The sequence below is a fragment of the Scyliorhinus canicula genome, chromosome 24, assembly GCF_902713615.1.
Source record: "Scyliorhinus canicula chromosome 24, sScyCan1.1, whole genome shotgun sequence".
NCBI classification, from domain to species: Eukaryota; Metazoa; Chordata; class Chondrichthyes; order Carcharhiniformes; family Scyliorhinidae; genus Scyliorhinus; species Scyliorhinus canicula.
The window spans coordinates 4,930,671-4,958,459 of NC_052169.1; the positions used below are offsets into that span (position 1 = coordinate 4,930,671).

At 46.9% G+C, this 27,789-nt stretch overlaps 1 protein-coding gene across 1 annotated transcript; it reads right to left on the reverse strand.

The window, feature by feature from the left end:
- Positions 1–15,639: 15,639 nt before the first annotated feature.
- Positions 15,640–26,851, reverse strand: LOC119956886 (cocaine- and amphetamine-regulated transcript protein-like). The gene is made up of 3 exons (XM_038784434.1): positions 26,620–26,851; positions 24,917–25,000; positions 15,640–16,054 (listed from the first exon to the last, which is right to left on the reverse strand). Exons 1-3 carry the CDS (start codon positions 26,761–26,763, stop codon positions 15,947–15,949), a joined length of 336 nt encoding a protein of 111 aa, XP_038640362.1. The 5' UTR covers positions 26,764–26,851; the 3' UTR covers positions 15,640–15,946.
- Positions 26,852–27,789: the final 938 nt, after the last annotated feature.

The window sequence follows — 27,789 nt, forward strand, 5'->3', positions numbered from 1 at the left end:
AGTGACTCAACAAGAGGAGTTCTGACCTCACAATACATGTGTGACTCTTACAGTCCTCGTGTATCGAACCTTTGTGATAGACACAGCGGACCATTGAGTAAATTCATAATCTGAGTCTGGGTTGCCATCTCTGCTGTTGCATTCCCACTGGAAGAGGGAAGCGGCGGAATTCCTCTCTTCCCGAATGACGATTCCATTTCCCTACAGTAAAGTTCATTTCGATGGGTTCCCAGCTTGGCACAACTTGACAAAGAGTCATCCACACTCGAAACGTCAGCTCCGCTCTCTCTCCACAGATGCTTGTCAGACCTGCTGAAATTGTCCAGCATTTTCTGTTTGCGTTTCAGATTCACTAAACGTGTATCGAATGGAGTCTTAGGACCAAGATTTTGGTTTAATATGCCCGAGTGGTTAGGATCTGGATCGCACTCCCTGAGACTGTGGTGGAGGCAGGTTCAATCGAGGCCTTCAAAAGGGAAATGGACGGTTATTTGAAAAGAACCAATCTGCAGGGTTACGGGGAGAAGGCAGGGGAATGGAACTCGGTGAAATGCTCATTCGGAGAGCTGGTGCAGACATGATGGGCTGAATGGCCTCCTTTGCTGTCACAATTCTATAATTCTGTGTCTCAGCACCTTGTTGTTTGGCTGCAGCACATCAACGCTTACAGCAATCAAGATAGGCAGCTCAACCATTGTTACCTCCACTGTTTGCAATGCTTTCTGGGAACCTCATGGAAGAGCAAAGTCACGAACGTGGCAGTCCACTCAAAGGCAGATCTCCCAAGTCGGTGGGCAGAGATATCATCAAGCCAGAGGCGATCTCATTGATTTGGACACATTCACAGGATGTTGCGACCTGAAGGATTTTCTGCATGGAGGGGAGCCAGAACCAGGTGACACCCAAAGTTCTCCTTCAAGTATACTTGGAAGTGTGCCTTGGAACATCAATTCCCCAACCCAGGATACACAAGCTGGCAACAGAGGAAAATGATGAAATCACCTGTGGGTGGCCGGGTGCCACCAAGATGCCCAGTGGTTTCAGCAGTTTGGCAAGGGTGGCACCAACACTGGAAACAACAACCCATAACGAGATCTGACAACTATCTGTCTCTCTCCCTCTCTCTCATGGATCGATCTCTTGAGCCAACAGCAAAAGTGCACCGCTTGACGATACCTCATCTTCAGCGCATCTACCATCTCACACAGATGGAAGGATGCCAGCAATGTTCTTTCACTCTAAGGAACTCAAGGGGGATAAGGAATTGGACGTTGCTGCAAGGTTCTAACCCTGCAGCTTAAAGAGCTGGATCACCTTCTTCGGGGCAAAGAAAAAGTCCCACTACCTCTGCTGAAGAATGGAAAAGAAATATAGTTGGAATCGTTCATTAGTGGCCCACTGTGACCTTTTTGAATTTTTAAGAACTTGTTTAATGGGATGTGGGCATCACTGGCAAGGCCAGCAGTTGTTACCCTTTCTTAATTGCCCTTTAAGTGAATGGCTTCACTTTCAGAGGGCAGTTAGGCTAATCACATTGAACAAAGAACAAAGGAAAGTACAGCTCAGGAACAGGCCCTTCAGACCTCCAAGCCTGTGCCAATCAAGATACCCTAACTAAAACAAAGCCTTCTGCCCTTACTCAGTCCTCTATTTCCTCCCTATTCATGTATCCATCCAGATGCCTCTTAAATGTTGCTAATGTGCCTGCTTCCACCACATCCTCTGGCAACGCGTTCCAGGCACCCTCCACTCTCTATGTGAAAATACTTACCCCGCACATCTCCCTTAAACTTTCCCCCTCTTACCGTGAACCTGTGCCTCCTTGTTATTGACACTTACACCCTTGGAACTATCCACCCTGTCCATGCCTCCCATAATTGTGTAGACCTCTATCAGGTCTCCCCTCAGCCTCCGTCTTTCCAGTGAAAACAATCCGAGTTTCTTCAACCTCTCCTCATAGCCGTTGATGACCAGGCAACATCCTGGTGAACCTTCTTTGCAGTCTCTCCAAACGTTCCATCTCCTTCTGATAATGTGGGTCTGGAGTCACATATCAGCCAGACCAGGTAAGGACGGCAGATTTCCTTCCCTAAAGGACTTTAGTAGATTTTATGACAATCGATAATGGTTGCCATGGTCACTATTACTGACAGCTAGCTTTATATTCCAGATTTTACTAATTGACTTTAAATTCCACCAGCTGCCGTAGTGGGATTTGAACCCGTGTTCCGAGAGCATTGGCCTGGGCCTCTGAATATTGGCGGCACGGGAGCACAGTGGTTAGCACTTTTGCTTCACAGCGTCAGGGTCCCAGGTTCAATTTCCAGCTTGGGTCACTGTCTGTGCGGAGACTGCACGTTCTCCCCGTGTCTGCGTGGGTTTCCTCTGGGTGCTCCGGTTTCCTCCCACAAGTCCTGAAAGACGTGCTGTTAGGCAATTTGGACATCCTGAATTCTCCCTCTGTGTACCCGAACAGGCGCCGGAGTGTGGCGACTAGGGGATTTTCACAGTAACCTCATTGCAGTGTTAATGTAAGCCTACTTGTGACAATAAAGACTATTATTATTACCAATCCAGCGACAATACAACTACGTCACCACCTCCCCTATGCGCCCAAGCTAACGAAGTTGCCTACTCCAAGATACATCACCGAGCAACAGTGGACGTTTGACGTGTGACAGGAACATGACAATCAGCACTGATGGGGTAGCCTTGGCTGAATATAAGATCTATGTAATCACCCCCATCAACCCAGTGCCTGAAGTGTACAGTGTCTGTGCCTGTTCAGCCAACCAGGAATTGGATGGGAAAATCCCGTGGAGGTAGCAACTGTCAAAGATTGAGTTATTCTCCAGAAGTTAGAGGAATGCGAGCACATCTCCCCCTGCGTGCGTGGGTTTCCTCCGGGTGCTCCGGTTTCCTCCCACAGTCCAAAGATGTGCGGGTTAGGTGGATCGGCCGTGATAAATTGCCCTTAGTGTCCAAAATTGCCCTTAGTGTTGGGTGGGGTTACTGGGTTATGGGGATAGGGTGGAGGTGTTGCCCTTGGGTAGGGTGCTCTTTCCAAGAGCCGGTGCAGACTCGATGGGCCGAATGGCCTCCTTCTGCACTGTAAAATCTATGATAATCTCAATGAAAAAAAACATTTGTAATCCTTTGAGGTCTCGACAGGCTAATTCTCTGAGAGAATTAAAAACACACCCAGGAAATACTGGAAATGCGGAGCAGGTCTGGCAGTGTCCGTGGAGAGAGAAACAGAGTTAATGTTTCAGGTCGATGATCTTTCATCCGACCTGGGAGATGTTAGAAATGGAACAGGTTTTGAGCAAGTGAAGGGGAGGGGGAGGGGGGATGATAAGATGAACAAGACCTGTGTAAGAGTGAAGAGCCAAAGAGATTCAATAAAAAAATAAAGGCTTCACAGCACAAAAGCCAAAGGGAGTGAGAATGGGACAGGGAAAGAAACAACGGACGTTCATAAGATATATAGGAGCAGAATTAGGCCATTTGGCCCATCGAGTCTGCTCCGCCATTCGATCATGGCCGATCTCATCCTGGCCTTAACTCCACCATCCTGCCCGTTCTCCATAACCCTTTAACCCATTACCAATTAAAAATCTGTCCAACTCCTCCTTAAATTTACTCACTGTCCCAGCATCCACCGCACTCTGGGGTAGCGAATTCCACAGATTCATAACCCTTTGGGAGAAGTAGTTGTCTTGTTATGCTCTTGGCGTAGCATAAGCTGCTTCCTTGATGTTCACTCTGACAAAGGAAGGTTCAGACGTGGAGATAACTTCAACACGTTTATTAAACTATTTACAATTCTCCTACTCGGATTCGCCTCGACTGTTAATCCTTCTATAGCTACTCAGACTGATGAACCAGTCTGCTACAATCCACGTGATGGGTGTGATGTTGAATCAACCCTGTGTCTGTACTCACTGAGTGTCTCCACTGGAAAGAGGAAGATCATGTGTGCTGTGTCCTTTATATATGGGTTGGTGTAATGCCCCCTGTGGTAGTGTCACCTCAGTGTGTATCGTGAATGCCCATTGGTCGTGTCCTATCTTACTGACCTATTGGTTGAGTGTCTGTGTGTCATGTCTCTGGTGCTCCCTCTAGTGTCTAGCTAGTCTACATGTACTTACATTAACCCCTTGTGTGTCTACAGTGATGCATATCACCACAGTAGTTTCTCCTCTTGGCAGCAAGGTGGCGCAGTGGTTAGCACTACCGCCTCACGTCGCCGTGGTCCCAGGTTCGATCCCCACTCTGGGTCAGTGTCCTTGTGGAGTTTGCACATTCTCCCCGTGTTTGCGTGGGTTGCACGCAGGGTAGGTGGATTGGCCACGCTAAATTGCCCCTTAATTTGAAAAAATGAATTGGGCACTCTAAATTTATTAAAAAATTAAAAGTAATTTCTCTTCAACTGTTTTGAATTTGCTGCCCCTTATCCTGGGACTATGACCTCTCAATCTAGAATGCCCCACTAGAGGAACCATCCGCTCCACGTCTTCTATCCATACCTTTCATCATCTTGTGTACCTCAATTGGATCTCCCCTCGTTCTTCTAAACTCCAGAGAGTATAGGCCTCAACTGATGTGAGAGGTTGTTTCCCCACTGCCTGGAGAGTCTGGAGCCAGCCTCGGAGTCACAGTCTCGGGATAAAGACTGAGAGGAGAAGTTTCTTCAGTCAGAAGGTTGTGAACCTTTGCCATTTTCTACCCCAGAGAGCTTTGAGTGTTCAGCTAGTAAGTATATTCAAAACTGAGGTTGATAAATTTGTGGATATTGAGGGAACCCAGCGATATGGCGAGTGTGGATGGATGGGGGTGGGTGGTGGGGGAAGGTGAGTTTGAAGATCACTCAAGATCGTATTCAATGGCGGAGGAGACTCGGGGGAAGCAAATGGCGACTCCTGCTCCTCCTCCTTATATTTCTACCAGTCAGCGTTCTATCCCGGTGAGTAAATGGAGCTGAGATTCAGATCAGGCGTGATCTGATTGAATGGTGGAACAGGCTTGAGGGGCCGAATGACCTCCTCTAATGCTTCTGCCCCAGCCCCCCTGTCAACCTCAAATGTAAACCAGGGGTGCTCCAGAGGAAATTCTTAACTCCGCAGTGTTACACCTCAACTGCATCCTGATTGTTTTTACACACTGGGCTCATTTACCTTGGTGATCTCCCGCTAGAAATGCACAGTAGGAGGTCTTTCAACACCAGGTTAAAGCCCAACAGGTTTGTTTCAAACACGAGCTTTCGGAGCACTGCTCCTTCCTCAGGTGAATTGCTAGAAATGCAAGCAGAGAAGCGGTAACCTAGCAACCTTACCTCACCTAGGCTTTGCTGTCCACTTTGCATTTTAAAATGGACGACTGCCCTGGGACTTTAATACACAATACACTGGATTGAGTCTAACAGCAGAACGATCAACACCAGAGAGATACAGAGCGAACGGCAAAGACGCAGAACAGAAGGGAGACGTAAGAAAGGAGAGAGAGAGAGAGAGAGAGGGAAAGAGTGGAAGACGTAGCAGACTAGACAAGAGGAAGGGTGAGAGGTTTGTAATAAAAGAGGAAGGGTCGACGAGAGCCAGGGGGAGGGGGAGGCTACATTTTGCAAAGTGGGAGAAGAGAAAGTTTGAGACGGAGCTTGTTTTATTTTTACCCCTGGCGAAGGGTACTCCCCAGTGAGGAAGTAATTACATTCTGTCTTTCGGCAATTGGCCACGGTCTTCCAGCTGTTATCATTCTCAGCCCTGGACCTTTACATCTCATTTTAATGAGCTCCTTCCTGTGCTGTGTAAAGATGCCGCTAATGTGGGGATAGGCTGTCTCTGCTTGCTGCGTGTTAGCAGGAAACTTTATGCAGGCTGGTGAAACTATGGACAGACTTTTCAATTTCTCTATCTCCACCCTGTGTCCATTTTAATGCGTAACAACAACTTGCATTGATATAGCAGCGGTGACATCCTGCTTCACAGGAGTGTAACAGAATAAGATTTGACACCTTAAGGCGGTTATAGAGCGAATGACCAAAATCTTAGTCCAAAGAGACGGGTTTTATTGAGCATCTTAAAGGAGCAGAGAGAGAGAGAGTGGTGGAGAGGTTTAGAAAATCTTTCCCAGAGTTTAGACGGCTGGAGGTACTGTCGCCCATGTTGGGGGAGATTAAAATTGGGGATGTACAGAAGGTCAGAATTAGAGGAGCGCCCATATCTGGGAGGATCCCCTCCCCCATGGGGAATAGGGCGCCACTCATACTGTTTTTTATGTAAATGGATATTTGAGGAATCAATACCTGGCTCGCGGCGAAAGCTGACAACCTTTTTCACATGGATGGATGCTCGTGTGTTTCAACGAACATTTCATCAGGTAGGGAGGTGGGTTTGAGACCAGGGAGAGATCAGCCATGATCTGACTGAATGGCGGAGCAGGCTCGAGGGGCTGAATGGTCGTCTCCTGCTTCCAATTCCTATGTTCCATCCTGAGTAAGTGTGAAGAGCTCAGCTACGACCTCCATTGTATAGGCACGGCTTTCCATTTTAAGCCATTCCGGGTGAATGATACCCGGTGAATTGATCATGTGACTAAAACTGGCTGGAAATAATAAGGTGGCAGGGTATCAGTGGCAGAACAAGGCAGTAACACCAAAGCCGTTTTAAATTTGGACGCTGCTACATTGTCAAGAGTCCCCCGTGCCTGATTCTTAAATCCAAATCCACCTGTAAAGAACCTTGAGCTCCTGGTACCAAAGCCACAATTGCCCAACTTTGTGACCCGCTGAACATTCTTCTCTTCAAAAGGTGCTCACGGCACTGGAGTGAGAATTGAACCCAGAATTTTCTGAGCCAGAGGCGAGTGTGCAGAAAAGGCCCTTCTCCTCGCCCTGTTCCAAATGCTTCACAACTAATCTAAGGGGCAGCACGGTAGCATGGTGGTTAGCATAAATGCTTCACAGCTCCAGGGTCCCAGGTTCGATTCCCGGCTGGGTCACTGTCTGTGTGGAGTCTTCACGTCCTCCCCCTGTGTGCGTGGGTTTCCTCCGGGTGCTCCGGTTTCCTCCCACAGTCCAAAGATGTGCGGGTTAGGTGGATTGGCCATGCTAAATTGCCCGTAGTGTACTAATAAAAGTAAGGTTAAGGGGGGGGGTTGTTCGGTTACGGGTATAGGGTGGATACGTGGGTTTGAGTAGGGTGATCATGGCTCGGCACAACATTGAGGGCCGAAGGGCCTGTTCTGTGCTGTACTGTTCTATGTTCTAATCTCATATCTAAGAACCCTCCCTCCTGGAAATTATCTAATTGATTCATCCTGACCGTTCTTTCACAAGTTGAAACATTTAGGCAGTAGTAGTCAATCGGTATCATAGAGAAAGACAGGTTACATACAACACTTTGGAAAGGCAATGATGCGCTGAAGAGCTGGTGGAATCAGTGGAGGAGCAAGAAAGTAGTCTTTAGAACACTGAAGCATCTCCATTATAGAAATGCTCGACACCCACCACAAATGTGTGTGAGTCACAATCGAATAAAGCAGAAAATGACAACATTAAAATGAAAAAATGGTTTTGTTTTAGGGTCCGAGTGAATCTTTTGCACATTGATTCACTAAGTGTCACAAAAGGCTGTTTTCATGTCAGCTGTTTGCAGGTGTTTCTCTCTCTCTTGCCTTTGCCGTTCGCAAACACACATCAAAGTTGTGGAGGAGCATCTGCCAGTGTTCTGTGATAGCCATGATGTGGAGATGCCGGCGTTGGACTGGGGTGAGCACAGTAAGAAGTCTGACAACACCAGGTTAAAGTCCAACAGGTTTGTTTCAAACACTAGCTTTCGGAGCGCAGCTCCTTCCTCAGGTGAATGAAGAGGTAGTACCAGGTACGCGGTACATACTCGTGCGACTCGGCCACGGTGTCTACCTCATATGCTGCAGGAAAGGATGTCCCGAAGCGTGGTATATTGGCGAGACCATGCAGACGCTGCGAAAACGAATGAACGGACATCGCGCGACAATCGCCAGGCAGGAATGTTCCCTTCCAGTTGGGGAGCACTTCAGCAGTCAAGGGCATTCAGCCTCTGATCTCCGGGTAAGCGTTCTCCAAGGCGGCCTTCAGGACGCGCGACAACGCAGAATCGCCGAGCAGAAACTTATAGCCAAGTTCCGCACACATGAGTGCGTCCTCAACCGGGACCTGGGATTCATGTCGCATTACATTCACACCCCCCCCCCCCTTTGCAAAATCCTACCAGCTGTCCTGGCTTGAGACAATTTACACCTCTTTCATAGATTCATAGAATTTACAGTACAGAAGGAGGCCATTTGGCCCTTCGAGTCTGCACCGGCTCTTGGAACGAGCACCCTACCAGGCCCACATCTCCACCCTATCCCCATAACCCAGTAACCCCACCCAACACTAAGGGCAATAAGCGATTTTCATTTCAGCATCTTCATAGCATCATAGAATCCCGACAGTGCTGACGGAGGCCATTCGGCCCATCGAGTCTGCACCGACCCTCAGAAAGTGCACCCTACTCCCTCCTCCCCCTTCCCTCGCCCGCCCTATCCCAGCAAACCCATCTAACCATTTTTGGACACTAAGGGCAATTTAGCGTGGCCAATCCACCTAACCTGCACATCTTTCGGCATGTGGGAGGAAACCGGAGCACCCGGAGGAAACCCACGCAGACACGGGGAGAACGTGCAGACTCCGCATAGTCACCCAAGGCCGGAATCGAACCCAGATCCCTGCCGCTGTGAGGGAACAGTGCTAGCCACTGTGCCACCCTCAGATGTGGACTGGCCGTGGACTGTTCCGCCAGCTTGAAATGAAATGAAAATGAAAATCGCTTATTGTCACGAGTAGGCTTCAATGAAGTTACTGTGAAAAGCCCCTAGTCACCTCATTCCGGTGCCTGTTTGGGAAGGCTGTTACGGGAATCGAACCGTGCTGCTGGCCTGCCTTGGTCTGCTTTCAAAGCCAGCGATTTAGCCCAGTAAAGCTAAACAGCTTCACAGTAATGCCGTCAGCTGGACCCAATAGCTATCCGCCTGTAGATAGGGAATTGGTGGATTCTACATGCTTTTCCCTGCAATTGTCTCCTCTCCGGATAAAGTTTTGAAGCAGCTATCTTCTGGTTGATTGGATCTGATCCTCCCAGATTGGCGTACCTCGCTATTTCATCATGGTCCATTTTTATTACAACAGTAGTGGGCTGGCGGGCTGATTGACCATGGAAGGCATCGCAGTCAAAACTGAGCCTAATTTCTCTCAATGTCCATGTGCGAAAGTTACAGCAAGGGTTACCAGAGAGCAATTTATGTGGAACAAAGTCGTTTATAATTTGAAAAAGCTCACCAAAGTGTCACAACAGGAAATAAGATTTTGTGAGCATTGTGCGAGTGGAGATATTAAAATTTCAATATATATTTAAATGCTGCAGCTTAATATGTGGATTGATCGTCCTAAAATATTCTCAATATGAACCGCAGAAGCCAGTGGATATGTATCAACTCTGTGAGAAAGGGGCCAATTACTTTAAATACCTGACAAATATCAGCAACAATCTGACACCCTCCTCCACTAATACTTTAGAACATAGAACAGTACAGCACAGAACAGGCCCTTCGGCCCTCGATGCCGTGCCGAGCAATGATCACCCCACTCAAACCCATATATCCACCCTATACCCGCAACCCAAACAACCCCCCCTTAACCTTATTTTTTAGGACACTGCGGGCAATTTAGCATGGCCAATCCAACTAACCCGCACATCTTTGGACTGTGGGAGGAAACCGGAGCACCCGGAGGAAACCCACGCACACACGGGGAGGATGTGCAGACTCCGCACAGACAGTGACCCAGCCGGGAATCGAACCTGGGACCCTGGAGCTGTGAAGCATTTATGCTAACCATCATGCTACCGTGCTGCCCTAAATTTTGATATAGATTTCGATAGAAAAGGAACGACTTTAGTGGTTGGAAGATGTTAATGCACTTTGAATTATTCTGAAAGGGATGCTAGTATGGATGGATTGCTGTCTGCAAGGAATTGTAGAAATCCTACCATTCTTCACAAGTTCCGGAGCCCGATTCTAAGCCAAACTTGAAAGCGACCTTGAAAGCATTGTCGATTGTCATAAACACCCATCTGGTTCTCTAATGTCCTTTAGGGAAGGAAATCTGCCGTCCTTACCCGGTCTGGCCTACATGTGACTGCCGACCCACAGCAATGTGGTTGATTCTTAAATGTCCTCAGGGATGAGCAAGAAATGTCGGCCCAGCCAGCGACACCCACATTTCATGAACAAATAAATTTTTTAATTGCCATTTCTCACTTTGTGGCGTGTCTAAAGAGTTTGCTTTGGGAGTGTTCGTATTGCCCATGTTGACAGGGGCAGAGATGAACAGAAATCACAGTCATATTGTTCGACAAAGCTGCTTTTTGTTTGATTATTCATTTTGGAGTCTTGGGCATCCCACTGGGAAGTTTGCCATTTATTGCCCATTCCTAGTTGCCCTTGAGGTGGTGGTGATGAGCCATCTTCTTCATCCTTTGCTTTCCATGGGGTATTGTTGGGGAGGGAGTATTGTTGGGGTATTGTTGGTCCAGTAGCATTGACGGAAGGAACCGTGATGTTGTCCCAAGTCAGGATGGGGAGTGACTTGGAGGGAAAGGTGCAAGTACTGCTGGCGGAGGTCAAAGTTTTGTGAGATGCCCCTGAAAGAGCTTCGGCGAGCTGCTGCTGTGCATCTTGTAGATGGTACACACCACAGACACAGTGCCTCGTTGGTGGAGGACATGGATATTTAAGCTCATGGATGGGGTGTCAATCAAGAGGGGCTCTCTGTCCTGGATGGTGCCGAGCTTTTTGAGTGTTGCTGGAGCTGCCCATACAGGTGAAGAATAATCCTGACAGGTTATGTTCAAGTACATTGACGATAAGTAAAATAGCATGGGTAATAATCGATGTTGGCACATCATTATGTAAGCCACCAGACTCAGAATTAATGCAGTTTAAAGCAAAAGGGTTTCCTTAGCTTGAATGGTGGTAGTGGATGGGTGGGGGAGGGGGGGTTAAAGGTGAAATGTAGTCATTAGCAGAATGGGCGAGAATGTAGCACTGCACACAGCTTTCCTGGCCACAATAGTTTCACGATCCCACTCAGACTGTATCTCTTTCAGGGTACAAGCGAGCAAGGGGATCTTAGCAACAACGGCTTTCAATCTTTATCAGTGTCATAATTAGGCTTGCGTTAACGCTGCAATGAAGTTACTTTGAAAATCCCCTAGTCGCCACATTCCGGCGCCTGTTCGGGTACACAGAGTGAGAATCCTTAATGTCCAATTCACCCAACAAGCACATCTTTCGGGACTTGTGGGAGGAAACCGGAGCACCCGGTGGAAACCCGCGGAGACACGGGGAGAACGTGCAAACTCCGCACAGACAGTAATCCAAGCCGGAATCGAACCCGGGTCCCTGGTGCAGTGCTAGCCACTGATCTACTGAGCCTTCCCATTTATAGCTTGCATTTATAGAGCATCTTTAACGTTGTAAGATGTCCCAAAGGAGCTTTATCAATCAAAATTTAACACCGAGCCACATCGGGAGATTTTAGAACAAGTACACACAAGCTTGGTAAAAGAAGTAGACTATCTTAAAGCAGAGAGAGAGAGAGGTGAAGACATTTAAGGAGGAAATTCCAGAGTTGGGGAAAAGATTCTTTAAAGGTTTGGCCATCAATGATGGATCAATTAAAAGCAGGACCGTGTAAGAGGCCGGAATTAGAGGAGTGCAGAGATCTCAAGGGATTTTAGAGTTGGAGGAGATTACAGAGATAGGGAGGCGTGAGACCAGGGAGAGATTTCAGCTGAAATTAAAGGAGAAAATAAGTTGGTGGATAAATGTACTGCTCAGTTAGAGCAGAGAGGCCCAAGATTCAATCCCCAGGCTGTATTGTGCCAGCTCATCTTAGCTAGTGCTGAATGTAAGGGGAGAATCACATTTGACTTTGGTTTTATTTTTATCAAGTTGTTGATGAATTACCGATCTTTGTGTTGTTTCTATAATCTCGGTGATTGCTTGGCCCTTCACCCTATGAATCATCTCTACAGTTATTAAACCGTGGAGACTCAGAAAATACATTAACACATCCCTCATTGGTTGCTAATGCCAAGAATCTAATCAGCGTGGACTTAAAATGGAATTTTGAATCAGAAGGATTTATTGTTGTGATATCGCAGAAGATGGCTGGTTTCCCCAGAGGGATCTATCAGTTTCAGAAAAATGAACAGTCACTAGATGAGACATATGTCATAGATAAATGCAAAGATGAAATGGTCTGGAAAATCCTAATCCAATAATCCAATTTACTGAAATTAACACTTATCCCCGACTCTAACTTGGTTGCGCGAACTTCTCTTTCCATTGAAACTTCTCATCTCTTAACGTTACTGTGACAATTGTTACAATAAACATTCCTTATTTGTTCTTGATTAACCCTGTATCCAGCCTCCTTTACATTCTTGTCACCCCTGCTGTTGAATATTGAGACTCGTCGTAAGTCTTCAACTCCAATTTATTCTTCTGTAGTATCTCAAAACTGTGGATCTCCTCATCTTCTTCAGGTCTTCTTTCTACTGCTTCCAAAACGTAATCCTGCTCTTGCCTAATCGCTACTTCCGGATTTCTTTCAACTCCTTTCCTACTCTTTTCAACCCTGATGCCATCGTCTATAGTGGATTGTGAAACTCCACTGAGCCTTTTCTGTGTCGGAAAATGAAGATCCCAATCTTTTCATCGTCAATGCATTGAAGTGTTGATTCTTATCTGGCCACATTAGGGCGGCACGGTAGCACACTGGTTAGCTTCACAGCGCCAGGGTCCCAGGATTGATTCCCAGCTTGGGTCACTGTCTGTGCGGAGTTTGTATGTTCTCCCCGTGTCTGCGTGGGTTTCCTCCGGATGCTCTGGTTTCCTCCCACAATCCAAAGATGTGCAGGTTAGACGGATTGGCCATGCTAAATTGCCCTTAGTGTCCAAAAAGGTTATGTGGGGTTATGGGGATAGGGTGGAGGTGTTGGCTTAAGTGGGGTGCTCTTTCCAAGGGCTGGAGCAGACTCAATGGGCCAAATGGCCTCCTTCTGCACTGTAAATTCTATCATTCTAGAATTGTGGCCTCCTGGTAATGAAGACAAGGAGGACTAGGAGATTGGACCAGTTGATATAACCTCTTGGACATATACTAGACAGAAGGCACTAGTTACGCAGCATTTGCAATACTGCGGACAGTTTTGGACCCCTAGTCCCTGAGCTAAGGAAATGTATAGTGGCATTGGAGGCAGACCAGAGACGGTTCACTAGGCTGCGACCGGGTATGGAGGGATTTTCTTATGATGCGAGATTGGGTAGGTTGGGCCTGTACTCATTGGAGTTTAGAAAAATGTGAGGCGACCTTATTGAGACATATCGCATTTTCAGGGAGCTTGACAGGGGAGATGCTGAGAGGATGTTTTCTCTTGTGGGAGAGTCGAGGACCTGAGGGCATCATCTCAGAGTAAGGAGTCGCCCATTTAAAACAGAGATGAGGAGGAATTTCTTCTCTCAGAGGATAGTGTATCTGTGTAATTCTTTACCGCAGAGAGCTGTAGAGACCGGGTCGTTAAGTATCTTCACGACAGAGTTTTAATCAGTGAGGGAATCGAGGGAAATGGGATAGGGCGGGAAACTGGAGTTAACAATTATCATATCAGATCAGTCATGGTCTTTGAATGGCAGAGCAGATGGGCTGAATGGTCTACTTCTGCTCCCACATGATATTGTCTTAAATGAGTTCCTCACTTTGGGCCACATTGGATGGTGTGGTTAACTGGAACCCTGTTTTCACCCTCAGGACCGAATGAGCTCCTATCTCAGACGGAGTCTCCATTTATTTTTGGCAAACTCGTCAAACACAATCCTTTATGTCGGTGACACGGACATCCCGGAATGAAGGAAGAAACTGGAAAAACGCATTCCCCATTTCAAGTCTCAATGTTAATGATCGTTAGAAGAAAATCTACCTTCTAAAGTTTTAAATTAGATAATGGGTTGGGTTTTACAAATCCCTCCCACTCATGTATTTTCAATGGGGGAAGGGGTGCATAAACTACAAGAGTGGCAAGACTGCCACCTTCCTGCCCATGCCCGAACCATCCCCCATAACAGGCACCAGGATGGACAGGCACCAAAATCGACTGCCATAAGTAAATAAAGAACTCATGGTCAGTTGTGTTTGATACCAAGCCAGTTGGCTCGAAAATAATGCTGCTTCTGCCATACAATGGTTGGCATGGATTGGCAGGTGGGGTGGGTTTTTTTTAAGGACACTGCTTACAAAGTGGGAAGAGAGGGGAGCTCCTTGCAATTCTAGCAGTGCCCAATCAGATTGTCCGGCAGCTCTTGAGGGCAGTGCCTCTTCCCAATGAAGGGTGGAAGTCCCACACCCTCCTTGTTTAGCACACACAGCTGTGTGTTATGGCTGTGGTGCGGCCTTCTTTTATGTGTGTTGGCTAACGACTGACTCTCACAGTTGGGTGGGTGGAACAATACAAACCCTCCCCCATGAAATCCAGAACCAGGACTTATAAACGGGCAGTGCAGTGCAAGCGACATGGCACAGGGCATTTCTGCAGTATTAATAGGGCTCCTTCAGCTGAAATGGACGGGCATAATTTCACGATCAACTGTCTCTTAGTGCAATTTAGCTCAAGCCAATAAGCCAATTGCAGGCTTACCTCAACTCAGGTCAGAATGGCTTCCTGCTGTGCGGTGTTGCACCTAAATGAGAAGTGATGACACTGAAACGGGCAGCCTCCAGTTGGAATCTAGCCACACAGAAGTGCTGAGATATTGCTCAGAGGAACACCCAACATGCAACGCCATCTTACAGGAAGGTGGAGATTTCACTACCCTGCTCTCTCAATCTCAGGTGAGCTGCTGCTGGAGGCACCAAAGAGGGGCCCCCAGGATCCCCAACAAGGGATGGGGACGCACACTTGTGAACCACTTGAATCGTGTCAAATAGTGATTCCCCAAGAGCAGGCTGCACTCCCAGATATTTAATCCCTAGACTCAGAGGGCCTGGCAGGATAGATGCAGAAGGGCCGTTGTCTGCAGGCTGGAGATGTTAAAACCAGAGGTAAATTCATTGTAATAGTAACATTAGTAATAATCTTTATTGTCACAAGTAGGCTCACATAAACACTGCAATGAAGTTACTGTGAAAAAACCCTGGTTGGCACATTCCGGCGCCTGTTCGGGTACACGGAGGGAGAATTCAGAATGTCCAGATTACCTAAAGCACGTCTTTCTGGACTTGTGGGAGGAAGTCGGAGCACCCGGAGGAAACCCATGCAGACACCGGAGGGAACGTGCAAACTCCACGCAGACAGTGACCCAAGCCGGGAATCGAACCTGGGACCCTGGGACCCTGGCACGGTGATCCCCCCAGGGAGCGGATGGGCAACAGAGGCCAGCGGTGACTAATCCAGACACTGCTTATGTTTTTAAAATATGTTTCATCCTGCAATATGGTTGTGAGCTGACATAACATTTACAAATGTGACAGGCGTGTTCGGATAAAAGACATCCCTGACATTTAAAGGAAAGACCGTTTTATTTTGAGGCAGACAATGCTACATCCTGTTCTTGCACCAAAATATGGAAATCTAGACAGACTGCTTTAAGAAAACCAGGATAACATATGTAAAAATAGATTCAGTCATTCCAAAGGACACACAAACACAGACAGACCAAAGCAATTGTAAGTACAATTCTGTGTACTAGGACAGTATGCGAAGCACTAACAATTTTATTTGTATGCAAAATATGTCCAGCAGACGTCTTCATTTTCTCCTTCTTCCTATTGTTAATAGAAGTGATTTTATTAAATCTCTTGGATTCTCTACAAGCATTTAAGCAGGAAGAAGTTACAGCCAGAACTCCTGGGGCAGTCGCAGAGTTTTCCAATCCTGGCACCTTTTCTTACAGCACATTGTTCCCCAACATCACACTGGAAATAGACAAAAGACAAGCACTTACTGATTAAAGACTTCAATGCGGACGAAAGCCCCTGTACATAGGATGTTATTACATAAAATTAACGGGGCATTTGATCAAACCACGATGCCACTGCTTCAACATCAACATGTTTGTTCAAAGACTCCAGCAACAGAGGTTTGTCAGCTCATAAACCAAATTAATTTCAACAAATTGGAATTCATTTCCAATAAGGTTCAGCTTAAGGCTGGGTACAATTGAGCAGTCACGAGGCAATAATAACCACAAGTTTGCAAGATGACAACTTGCATTTATATACCACCCGGGCAGCACGGTAGCACAGTGGTTAGCACTGTTGCTTCACAGCACCAGGGACCTGGGTTCAATTCCGGCTGGGTCACCGTCTGTGTGGAGTCTGCACGTTCTCCCCGTGTCTGCGTGGGTTTCCTCCGGGTGCTCCGGCTTCCTCCCACAGTCCAAAGATGTGCAGGTGAGGTGGATTGGCCATGCTAAATTGCCCTTTGTGTCCAAAAAGGTTAGATTGGGTTGCTGGGTTTCAGGGATGGGGGTGGAGGTGTGGGCTTGGGTGAGGGTGTTCTTTCCAAGGGCTGTTGCAGGCTCGATGGGCCGAATGGCCTCCTTCTGCACTGTAAATTCTGTGAATTCTATGAATTTACGTCCCAAGGCACTTCACAGTGGATTTAACCCTCGGCCATATCAAGGTATTAGGATCATAAACATATTCAAAGAGTTGGGTTTTTAAATAGTGCCTTAAAAAAGGAGCGAGAGGTGGAGGTAGAGATGGATGTTTGGGTTTCTGAAAGTGAAGACAAATCACATTATTGGGGGAACTCAGAGGAAACTAGAGTTACAAAGTGATTCTTATCGAGGAGAGTTCAACACTCTGTATGGGTGTGACATTGGCCCGAAACACTGCCATTCTTTAGCCAATAAACCTTAACCAGTGGGGCAAGAAAAAAGAGTTCAAATTCATTGATGATAACTCATTGAGAGTAAAAAGGACAAGTTAAGCAAGGGGAGGAGTTTGGTTAGCTTGCTGGCGGCCTGAAGGTGGAGGGGAGCTCGCTCGTGCAGTCTTTGAAGTGGATGATGTTGGGAGACCAGATGCTGGTACAGGGCGGCAGCCCGATTGACTGTGTAACCCAGAGGTCATACCAGGGTGTCTCCTAACCTATTTGACCTCCCTGTAACCCAGCAACCCAACCTAACCTCCTATGTTTGTGGCTATCTGCTGCTCCTGGTTTGGAGGCTGTGCAGGTTGCTGGTGTTTTTCTTTTGTACTAATGTTGGTCTCTGTTTATCTGGTGGGGAATTGTATGTTTGTTAATGTGTTATTGTTGTTTTTTGCCTAGCGGCTGTGTGTTTGCCAGGTGCAGCCCCTCATTCTTCTGTGGACTGGAGGTCTGGTCAGCTCCCGGTGCTGGTGAGGGGGAGGGGTGTTCTCTCTTTCTCCTCAGCTACGCTCCATGCCTGTGTGTCCTTTACCGGTGGACGGTGCTGCTCGCTCTCACACATGCATACTCTCACATGTCTGGCATGCAGACATTTGCGCATAAACACTCTCATAATGTGCACACACTCACACAGACGTGCACACACTGATGTTCACACACATGCTTTCCTGTGCACGTATTGGGTGCCTTTCGACCGATGTGGGGCTGCTGCTGGAGCCAGGGATGGGTGGGGGTGGGGGGTCGGGGGGAGAGAGCATGCGCTGGCTCGGGTACTGAGGGTTCACCTTATTGATTGTTCAGTGGTATTTTCTTTGATGTGCAGTTGATATCTTTTTTGCATTGTACCTTTTCTGTGTTTGTTTTCTTTTCACCTTGTGATTTTCCTTGGTTTCTTCAACGTAATGGGACTGCGTTTTTGGGCTGAATTGTGCTCCCTCTTGGGAGGGGAGGGGTGTTCTCCCTCTCTCTCGGTCTTCCGCTGTTCCCCACGCCGGTGTGTCCATTTGCGGTGGTCCGTGCTGCTCGTTCTCACACACGCACACTCTTACAGGCATGTACATGCAGGCATATGCTCACAAACCCCTTCACACACATCCGCGTTTGCTGACGTGCTCGCGGTGCTTTTCACACGCATGCTTTCCCATACACATGTCGGGCGCCTTTCCACCGATGTGGGGCTACCGCTGGGGGGGGGGGGGGGGGTTGCAGTGCGTGCACTGGCTTGAACGCTGGTGGTTTTTGGTTTCTTGTTGATTATTCATTGGTTTCTCTTCTTTAATGAAATGAAATGAATGAAAATTGCTTATTGTCACGAGTAGGCTTCAAATGAAGTTACTGTGAAAAGCCCCTAGTCGCCACATTCCGGCGCCTGTTCGGGGAGGCTGGTACGGGTCTGTTTTGGTCTATTGCGGGTATTTTTAGTGCATCGCTGATTGTTCTGTATTCAGCTTTGTCCTTTGGTATTGTGGAATTGTTAATAACCTGAAAGACCTTAAAATGACAAGTCCATGGGTTATAGCCTGACGCTTGAATCCACACAAGATGCTGAATCATGTTAGACACTGGCTATCGGAACATGGCTCCGTTTCCCTGTATTACTGATATTCTCTCAGTTGCTTTAAAAACCCCAAGACAATTTAATCTAGGCTGTGACCATGGGGCAGGATGGGCTTTTCAAAGTTGTGGAGGATACTGTGCGGTACCCCGCACAAAGGCTAGTCACCTGCTAGTCTAGTTACTTGTTCTCATTCTAACGTGGGTGAGGGACCCTCCAGTATCTCATCCAAGTGGATTTGAGACAAGTCACTTCTGGACTTGAAATCAGGTGTTGCCAATACTCTGCTGCAAGGCAATGGTAGGCAAGAACCAGCGCGCAAATGTCCACTTTCCAATGGGGTTACTGGATGATAAATCTCCAGGAGGATTATTTTGCCTCTTAGCCGAGGGAGCGCTGACAGCAAGTATAGCACTCCTGCTGCTGAAACGCCGAGATCATTTAACCCCAGATCGACTGCAGATTGAAGCAAAGTTTTTTTGTGGGCTGCATTGTTCAAATCAACACTGGACTGGGCGGCATGGTGGCGCAGTGGTTAGCACTGGGACTGCGGTGCTGAAGACCCGGGTTCGAATCCCAGCTCTGGGTCACTGTCCGTGTGGAGTTTGCATATTCTCCCCGTGTCTGCGTGGGTTTCACCCCCACAACCCAAAGATGTGCAGAGTAGGTGGATTGGCCACGCTAAATTGTCCCTTAATTGGGAAAAAAAAATTATTGAGTACTCTAAATTTTTTTTAAAAATCAACACCGGACGCTACACTGGACTGGACACTAGTTCTTAATTAACAAGGGGATCAGGGGTTATGGGGAGAAGGCAGGAGAATGGGGATGAGAAAAATATCAGCCATGATTGAATGGCGGCGCAGACTCGATGGGCCGAGTGGCCTAATTCTGGCCAATTCACGTGTTCAAACTTCATCAGAGGGAGGTTACGGACAAGGCTCAGGACTGGAGAGTCACAAATTGCATTCACGGTCATGACGCAAGTTTCTGGGTGATTTGCACAACACTGCTCACCTGCTATTACTGTTCCTGCCAGTTTGAGCTGGTGAGGGGCATAGGTTGAAAGACTGGAGAAATTGGGCTTGTTCCCCTGGGAGCAGAGAAGATCGAGAGGCGACCTTATTGAAGTGTACAAAATTCTGAACACATTTGACAGGGTAAAGAAAGATATTATTTTCCCTTAGTTGGTAGGTCAGTGACGAGGGGGGGGGTCACAATTTCAATATGGTCAGCAAGACAGCTAGGGGTGAGATGAGGAGAAACCTCTTTGCTCAGAAGGTTGTTGGGTTTGCAATGCGCTGCCTGGGAGAGTGTTGGAGGTGGATTTCACAGGTTTCAAAAGAGAGCTGGATATATATTTGAAAGGCATTAATTTAGAGGGTTACGGAGATAGGGCTGGGGTATGGGACTAGCGGGGGAGCTCTTTTGGGACACGATGGGCCCTTCTGTGTTGTAAATAACGAATTAACAAAAGTTTGATTCCTGGTCTGTATTGAGTGGAGTGATGGCAGAATCTCAATAACTGTTTCAAATCCTACCAGTACTGATTTAACGATGAACAAGGCAGGGGAGTCGAGGGTTATGGGGTCGGGCGGGGAGGAGAGGGGCGGAAAGTCGAGGATCATGGGGAAGGGAGGGGTTGGGAGTGGCAGGAAAGTGGATCTGGCCACAATTGGACCAGCCATAACCTTATTGAATGGAGGTTGACAAATGGGAATGCAAATCGCTTATTGTCACGAGTAGGCTTCAATGAAGTTACCGTGAAAAGCCCCTAGTCGCCACATTCCGGCGCCTGTCCGGGGAGGCTGGTACGGGAATCGAACCGTGCTGCTGGCCTGCTTGGTCTGCTTTAAAAGCCAGCGATTTAGCCCAGTGAGCTAAACCAGCCCTTTCAATTGAGCAATAGCTTTGACTTCCACAAATTTATCAGATGAAGACTGGTAATTTCTTCAGCTCTTTATAACAAGCCTGCAAATCAATATCTAAGAAATTAAATTTTACTGAATGTAGTATCTGTTTTCTGTCTTTGTTAGAATGAAATATTGCACAATCCTGTGCATGGATATGTCCCGATACTGAGCTAGCAAATAGCTGTAGAGGATAATTTAAAACAGGACCTCATTCATTTGAAAGATAAATATTTGGGAGGTAAGCCAATTGTTTAATTTAATGTTTGTTGGTTATTTAGCCATTTCTTCATTTTTACAGCAAAGTTCCAGCAGTATTTGCATTCAATCCTCGCACTAACATCACAGAATCAACCACCAGAGGGTTTACTTCCTCCCTGGACAATTTCTTCTTCATCAGTTTTCTCGCTGCTCGTCTGAAGACTCCAGATGCCTTGTTGTCACTTGCAGCAACCTTGACCGAGCCACGGGTCTCGTCCTTGTCTAAACTCCACCTCAGTGGATTCAGAGCAGGAACACTGACTGAATTTCCTTTCTCGACACAGCGGGTACTGAGGTCAAATGTAACACGGCAGGCAGCGGACACCAATCAATGTTTCCCTACTAATGTGGAATAATATAGAATCAGAGAATCATAGAATGACTACAGTGCAGAAGGAGGCCATTCAGCTCATCAAGGCTGCACCGATCATCTGAAAGAGCACCCTACCTAGGACCAAACCCCCACCCAAATAATAATAATTGTTATTATTGTCACAAGTAGGCTTTAAAAAAAATAAATTTAAAGTACCCAATTCATTTTTTCCAATTAAGGGGCAATTTAGCGTGGCCAATCCACCTACCCTGCACATCTTTGGGTTGTGGGCGAAACCCATGTAAACACGGGGAGAATGTGCAAACTCCTCACGGTCAGTGACCCAGAGCCGGGATCGAACCTGGGACCTCGGTGCCGTGAGGCAGCAGTGCTAACCACGTGTCACTGTGCTGCCCTGCCCCAAGTAGGCTTACGTTAACAGTGCAATGAAGTTCCTGTGAAAAGCCCCTAGTCGCCACATTCCGGCGCCTGTTTCGGGTCCACAGAGGGAGAATTCAGAATATCCAAATTCACCTAACAAGCACATCTTTCGGGACTTGTGGGTGGAAACTGGAGCACCCGGAGGAAACCCACACAGACACGGGGAGAACGTGCAGACTCCGTACAGACAGTGACCCAGCCGGGTATCGAACCTAGGACCCTGGCGCCGTGAAGCAACAATGCTAACAACTGTACTACCGTGTCGCCCTATCCCCGTTAACCAGTAACTCCACCTAACCTAACACTAGGGGGCAATTTAGCACGGCCAATCCACCTAACCTGCATATCTTTGGACAGTGGGAGGAAACCGGAGCACCCGGAGGAAACCCAGGTAGACACGGGGAGAAGGTGCAGACTCCACACAGACAGTGACCCGGGGCTGAACTCGAACTCGAGTCCTTGGCGCTGTGCAGCAGCAGTGCTGACCGCTGTGCCACCCCCACGTCGCTCTGACATATTTAAAAACTGCCAGCTTCCAGAACTTCGTATCATTGCAGGTAGGAAAAATGTAATTGAGAAGATCCTGCAATCACTAAATTTGGCCAAACGATGTGCTGAAGACAATGGGGGAAGGTTGCCAATGGCAAATCTGTGAAGAAATTAGAGAAGAGGCATGCCCGTGACTTTAACACAACACCCTTTCACATTTTACAGGAATGCAATGATAATCAAGAACTTGCCAACTCAAACACTTTGCACCAACTATAAACCTTAATACAGAACTGAACGGAACAGGTTGGAGTGAGAACTCATGGACCTGACCCAATCAGAACAATTATCTGAAAGAGGATCCCCGAATTGACATGGTTTGTGAGTGATCAGTAAATCTAATGGATCGGAAAAATTATTCTGTAGAAAGGGATATCTACAAACGTTTTGTCAACTTTAACCCTACAATTTATGTAGTATCGAATGTTACGGGGTCAAGGGGGTCTGATATTAGAATGTAACGGGTTCAATGGGGGGTAATATTAGAATGTAAAGGGGTCAAGGAGGTGTAATATTAGAATGTAAAGGGGTCAAAGAGGAGTAATATTAGAATGTAAAGGGGTCAAAGAGGTGTAATATTAGAATGTAAAGGGGTCAAAGAGGTGTAATATTAGAATGTAAAGGGGTCAAAGAGGTGTAATATTAGAATGTAAAGGGGTCAAAGAGGTGTAATATTAGAATGTAAAGGGGTCAAGGAGGTGTAATATTAGAATGTAAAGGGGTCAAAGAGGTGTAATATTAGAATGTAAAGGGGTCAAAGAGGTGTAATATTAGAATGTAAAGGGGTCAAGGAGGTGTAATATTAGAATGTAAAGGGGTCAAAGAGGTGTAATATTAGAATGTAAAGGGGTCAAAGAGGTGTAATATTAGAATGTAAAGGGGTCAAAGAGGTGTAATATTAGAATGTAAAGGGGTCAAAGAGGTGTAATATTAGAATGTAAAGGGGTCAAGGAGGTGTAATATTAGAATGTAAAGGAGTCAAAGAGGTGTAATATTAGAATGTAAAGGGGTCAAAGAGGTGTAATATTAGAATATAACTAGTTCAAGGGGGTGCAATATCAGAATGTGAAGGAGTACGGTGTTGTAATATTAGAATGTAAAGGTTCAAGGGGGTGTAATATTAAGATGTAAAGGGATCAAGGGGGTAGAATGTAAAGGAGTCAAGAGGTGTAATATTAGTATGTAAACAAGGGGGTGTAATATTAGAATACAAAGTGATGAAGGGGGTGTAATATCAGAATATAAAGGGGTCAAGGGGGGGTTATATTAATATGTAAAGGGATCAAGAGGATGTAAAATTAGAATGTAAAGGGGTCAAGGCGGTGTAATATCAGAACATGAAGCGGTCCAGGGGTGTAATATTAGAATATAAAGTGGTCAATGGAGTGTAATATTAGGATGTAAAGGGTTCAAGTGGGTGTAATATTAGAATGTAATGAATGGGGTGTAATAGCAGAATGTAACGGGTTCAAGGAGGTGTAATATTAGGATGTAAAGTGATCAAAGGGCTGTAATATTAGGATGAAAAGGGTCAAGGAGTGTAATATTAGAATGAAAGGGGTCAAGGAGTGTAATATTAGAATGAAAGGGGTCAAGGAATGTAATATTAGAATGTAACCAATGGGGTGTAATATTAGATTGTAAAGGGGTCAAGGGGGTCTAATATTAGAATGTAACGTGTTCAAGGTGGTGTAATATTAGAACAAAGAGGGGTCAAGGAGGTGTAATATTAGTATGTAACTGGTTCAAGGGGGTGCAATATCAGAATGTAACGGGTGCAAGGGGGTGTAATATTAGGATGTAAAGTGATCAAAGGGGCGTAATATTAAAATGCAAAGAGATCAAGGGGGTGCAATATTAGGATGAAAAAGGTCAAGGTGTGTAATATTGGAATGTAAAGAATCATGCAGGTATAATATTAGAATGGAAAGGGATTGGGGAGTAGTATTAGAATGTAAAGGATTAAGGGGGTGTAATATTAGAATGTAATGGGTCAAGGGCATGTAATGTTAGAATGCAAACTGATCAAGGGGTGTAATATTAGAATGTAAAGGATCAAGGGCGTGTAATATTAGAATATAACGGAGTCAAGGGGGTAAAATATTCGAATGAAACTGATCAAAGGGGTGTAACATTAGAATGTAAATGATCAAGGGTGTCAAATATTAGAATGTAATGAATTTAAGGGGATGTAATATTAGAATGTAAAGGGGACAAGGAGTGTAATATTAAATGTAACGGGTTCAAGGGGTGTAATATTAAATGTAACGGGTTTAAGGGGTGTAATATTAGAATGTAAAGGGGACAAGGGGTGTAATATTAGAATGTAAAGGCAGTTGTATCACATCTCCTCAGTTTATAGACTGTCGGGGATTGAGTTAAAATCGCCTCAACATTTGTCGGACACTTCAAGGGGATTGCCACAAAGATCTCCACAAGGAAGTGTTTTCGTTGTCTCAGCCCAGGGTGACCATATCACCGTTTGGGAGCCGTTACTGACACCTCCCACCCCTAAACCTCTGCTCCCAGGACCAGTGACCAGAACCGTGCAACAGGCGAGAAAGCAAAGAAATGCAGGAGAGATCTGAGCGGAGACCCCAAAGGCAGCAAGAGGCGACCCACCTCCACCTCCACTACCCCCCACCCCGTCCACCTCCCGCAGCTCAGTGCCTACCCCGTGGAGAAGAGCCCTGGGGGGTGAGGGTCCAGTCCAGACCCTGGCTCAGGGAGAGTCCCGGCTGCAACCTGGACACTTCCTCCTCCCTCAGACACTCTGCTCAGCCGCAGCCCACTCCCTACCCTTACACCAGCAGCGGGGAGAATCTGGCACCGAGGAACAACCGCAAGGATCAGAGCAGAAAGTTGACGTTACCAGTGGGACCTGTCCAAACTTCTTCTCCCAGGCTGGAAGCCGCTTACTCTGTAGTTTCTCCAGCACCTCCTGCAACGCTCCGAGCTGTGGGTCAAACCAGTTCCAAATCAGAAAGGGTTTGCTGGAAACATGCATACCGCTTGCACATAATTATTTCAGAACGTTTTAATTGAAAGAGTTGGGGTCACCAGCACCCAGAATGGACGAAATCCTCCCAAAGTCATGTAGGGGTGGGGGGTGGGGGTGTAAGAACACCCTGAGGGGGATACTCACTGCAACACCTGAACACCCCCTCTATGAAATATACAGACCAGAAATAATTATATCAACAGAGGCGTAGACCATTCAGCCCCTCATCCTGCCCCATAAGATCATGACTGATCTGATGTGATAATCATCAACTCCTCTTTCCCATCTTAATAATAATGATCTTTATCATTGTCACAAGTAGGCTTACATTAACACTGCAATGAAGTTACTGTGAAGAGCCCCTAGTCGCCACATTCCGGCGCCTGTTCAGGTACACGGAGGGAGAATTCAGAATGTCCAATTCACCTAACAGCACGTCTTTCTGGACTTGTGGGAGGAAACCGGAGCACGCGGAGGAAACCCATGCAGGCACGGGGAGGATGTGCAGACTCCGCACAGACAGTGACCCAAGCCAGGAATCGGACCTGGGACCCTGGCACTGGGAAGCAACAGTGCTAGCCACTGTGGTACCTTGCCACCCTCATCCCCATAACCCTTGATTCCATTACTAATTAAAAATCTGTCCGTCTCAGCCTTGAACATACTTAATGACCTGGCCTCTACAGCTCTCTGCGGTAAAGGATTCCACAGACTCACTACCCTCTTAGAGAGCAAATCCTTCCTCATCCCTGTCTTCAATGGGCGACCGCTTAACAGTCCATCAAAAATGCCCCGCATCCGGGATTATCATAGATTATCATAGAATGTACAGTGCAGAAGGAGGCCATTCGACCCATCGAGTCTGCACCGGCTCTTGGAAAGAGCACCCTACCCAAGGTCAACACCTCCACCCTACCCCCATAACCCAGTAACCCAACACTAAGGGCAGTTTTGGACACTAAGGGCAATTTATCATGGCCAATCCACCTAACCTGCACATCTTTGGACTGTGGGAGGAAACCGGAGCACCCGGAGGAAACCCACGCAGACACGGGGAGAACGTGCAGACTCCGCACAGACAGTGACCCAAGCTGAAATCGAACCTGGGACCCTGGAGCTGTGAAGCAATTGTGCTATCCACAATGCTACCGTGCTGCCCACCGGGATGGTGGGTGCATCACCATTTAAATCTCAAATCACTTTATTCCAGCACCTGTTTGTCCACGTTGAATCTTTAACCTGTGGTAGCTTCTTTTCTTTGAAAAAAGAAACAATGGGGTCAACCCCCCTGGGTAGACTTTTAAGAAAATGCCCAATGAAAGCAGATCTGCTGAAGATCCCACTGACCTGAAATGTTAACTCTGCTTCTCTCTCTGCAGTTGGCAACACTTCTTTGCTTTTATTTCCCATCCCCAGTCTCCGGTTCTAATCATGAATCTTAAACTGTACAAGAGTCTCGCTCATCCCCCCCCCCCCCCCCCCCCCCCCCCCCATAGATCTCTCTGAAAGAAACATTTTGTTAAACGATGCTGACAACATTTAAAAAAAAACAACAGCAACAAGATAAAACTGACCAGTTCCTTTTCGCTGGAAGGATAGGGGTCTTTGGGATAGAAATCTCTCAGAGCTCTGGTCTCCAGATCCGAGGTCTCGGTGGTACTAGCCAGGGTCAGGAGTACAGAGAGACAGAGGACAGTCAGTAGCCGGTCCCTCTCCATGGTGCTGAACGCCCTCACTCACTCACACACACACGCCAAAGTAGACTGAAGATGTCACAGCGGTTTTTGGCTCCTCGCTCAGGAGCCCAGCTTTTATAGTGGAGGATTACTGATGTGTAAACATTGACTGGCACCTCCCAGTTTACGGGTGAGCTCAGGAACCATGGCGATTGGTACAGTGAAGACTATTTTCCGCCCGCCCCCACTCCTTGTAGTTGTAAAGTGCTTCAAGAAACCATTCACTCTCCAACTCCGCAAAGCTGCAAACTGCGCTGTTCAGAACACAGCCTGCAATGTACTCAGTAATTCAGACAGACATCACACACTATATATCTCTGAGAGATAGACTTTCACCCCGGTATCCGCACACTTCACAAAGCAGCAAGACACACACCACAGAATCACCAGTCTTTCCAAGTTTTAAACACACCATGTCAGGGGTTCATTAATGGGCAGGAAAAAGACACAATAATGAAATAGCAATATATTAAATCGAATCAAAAACATTCTCTTGTTAAGCAGGTAAAGATGCGGGGCAGTGTTTCTGATATGCTGAGTTATTTATGACAGAGTCCCGGACAGCAATGTGGATCGAAGGGTGCTGCGTGTGTTTCTATCAGAGTATCTGGGATGTTTCACACTCACACACACCCTCACACTCACACATACTCACAGACCCAGACACACACACTCACACTCACAGACCCAGACACACACACTCACACACACACTCACAGACCCAGACACACACACACACTCACAGACCCAGACACACACACTCACTCACACATACACTCACACACTCATACACTCACACACACAGACACATGCACAGAAACACACGCACAATCACAAACACACACACACAGACACACACCCTCACACACACTCACAGACCCAGACACACACACACACACACACACTCACAGACCCAGACACACACACTCACACACACCCTCACCCACACTCACAGACCCAGACACACACACTCACACACACCCTCACCCACACTCACAGACCCAGACT

What these genes read in the sequence shown, in the direction of transcription:
- LOC119956886 (XM_038784434.1), bottom strand. Translation starts at nt 26,763, where the DNA reads ATGGAGAGGGACCGGCTACTGACTGTCCTCTGTCTCTCTGTACTCCTG. An exon ending in CTTCCAGCGAAAAGGAACTG is followed by an intron (nt 25,001 to 26,619) that starts GTCAGTTTTATC and finishes TTTGACCCACAG; the next exon opens with CTCGGAGCGTTGCAGGAGGT. An exon ending in AGTTTGGACAGGTCCCACTG is followed by an intron (nt 16,055 to 24,916) that starts GTAACGTCAACT and finishes GTCTATTTCCAG; the next exon opens with TGTGATGTTGGGGAACAATG.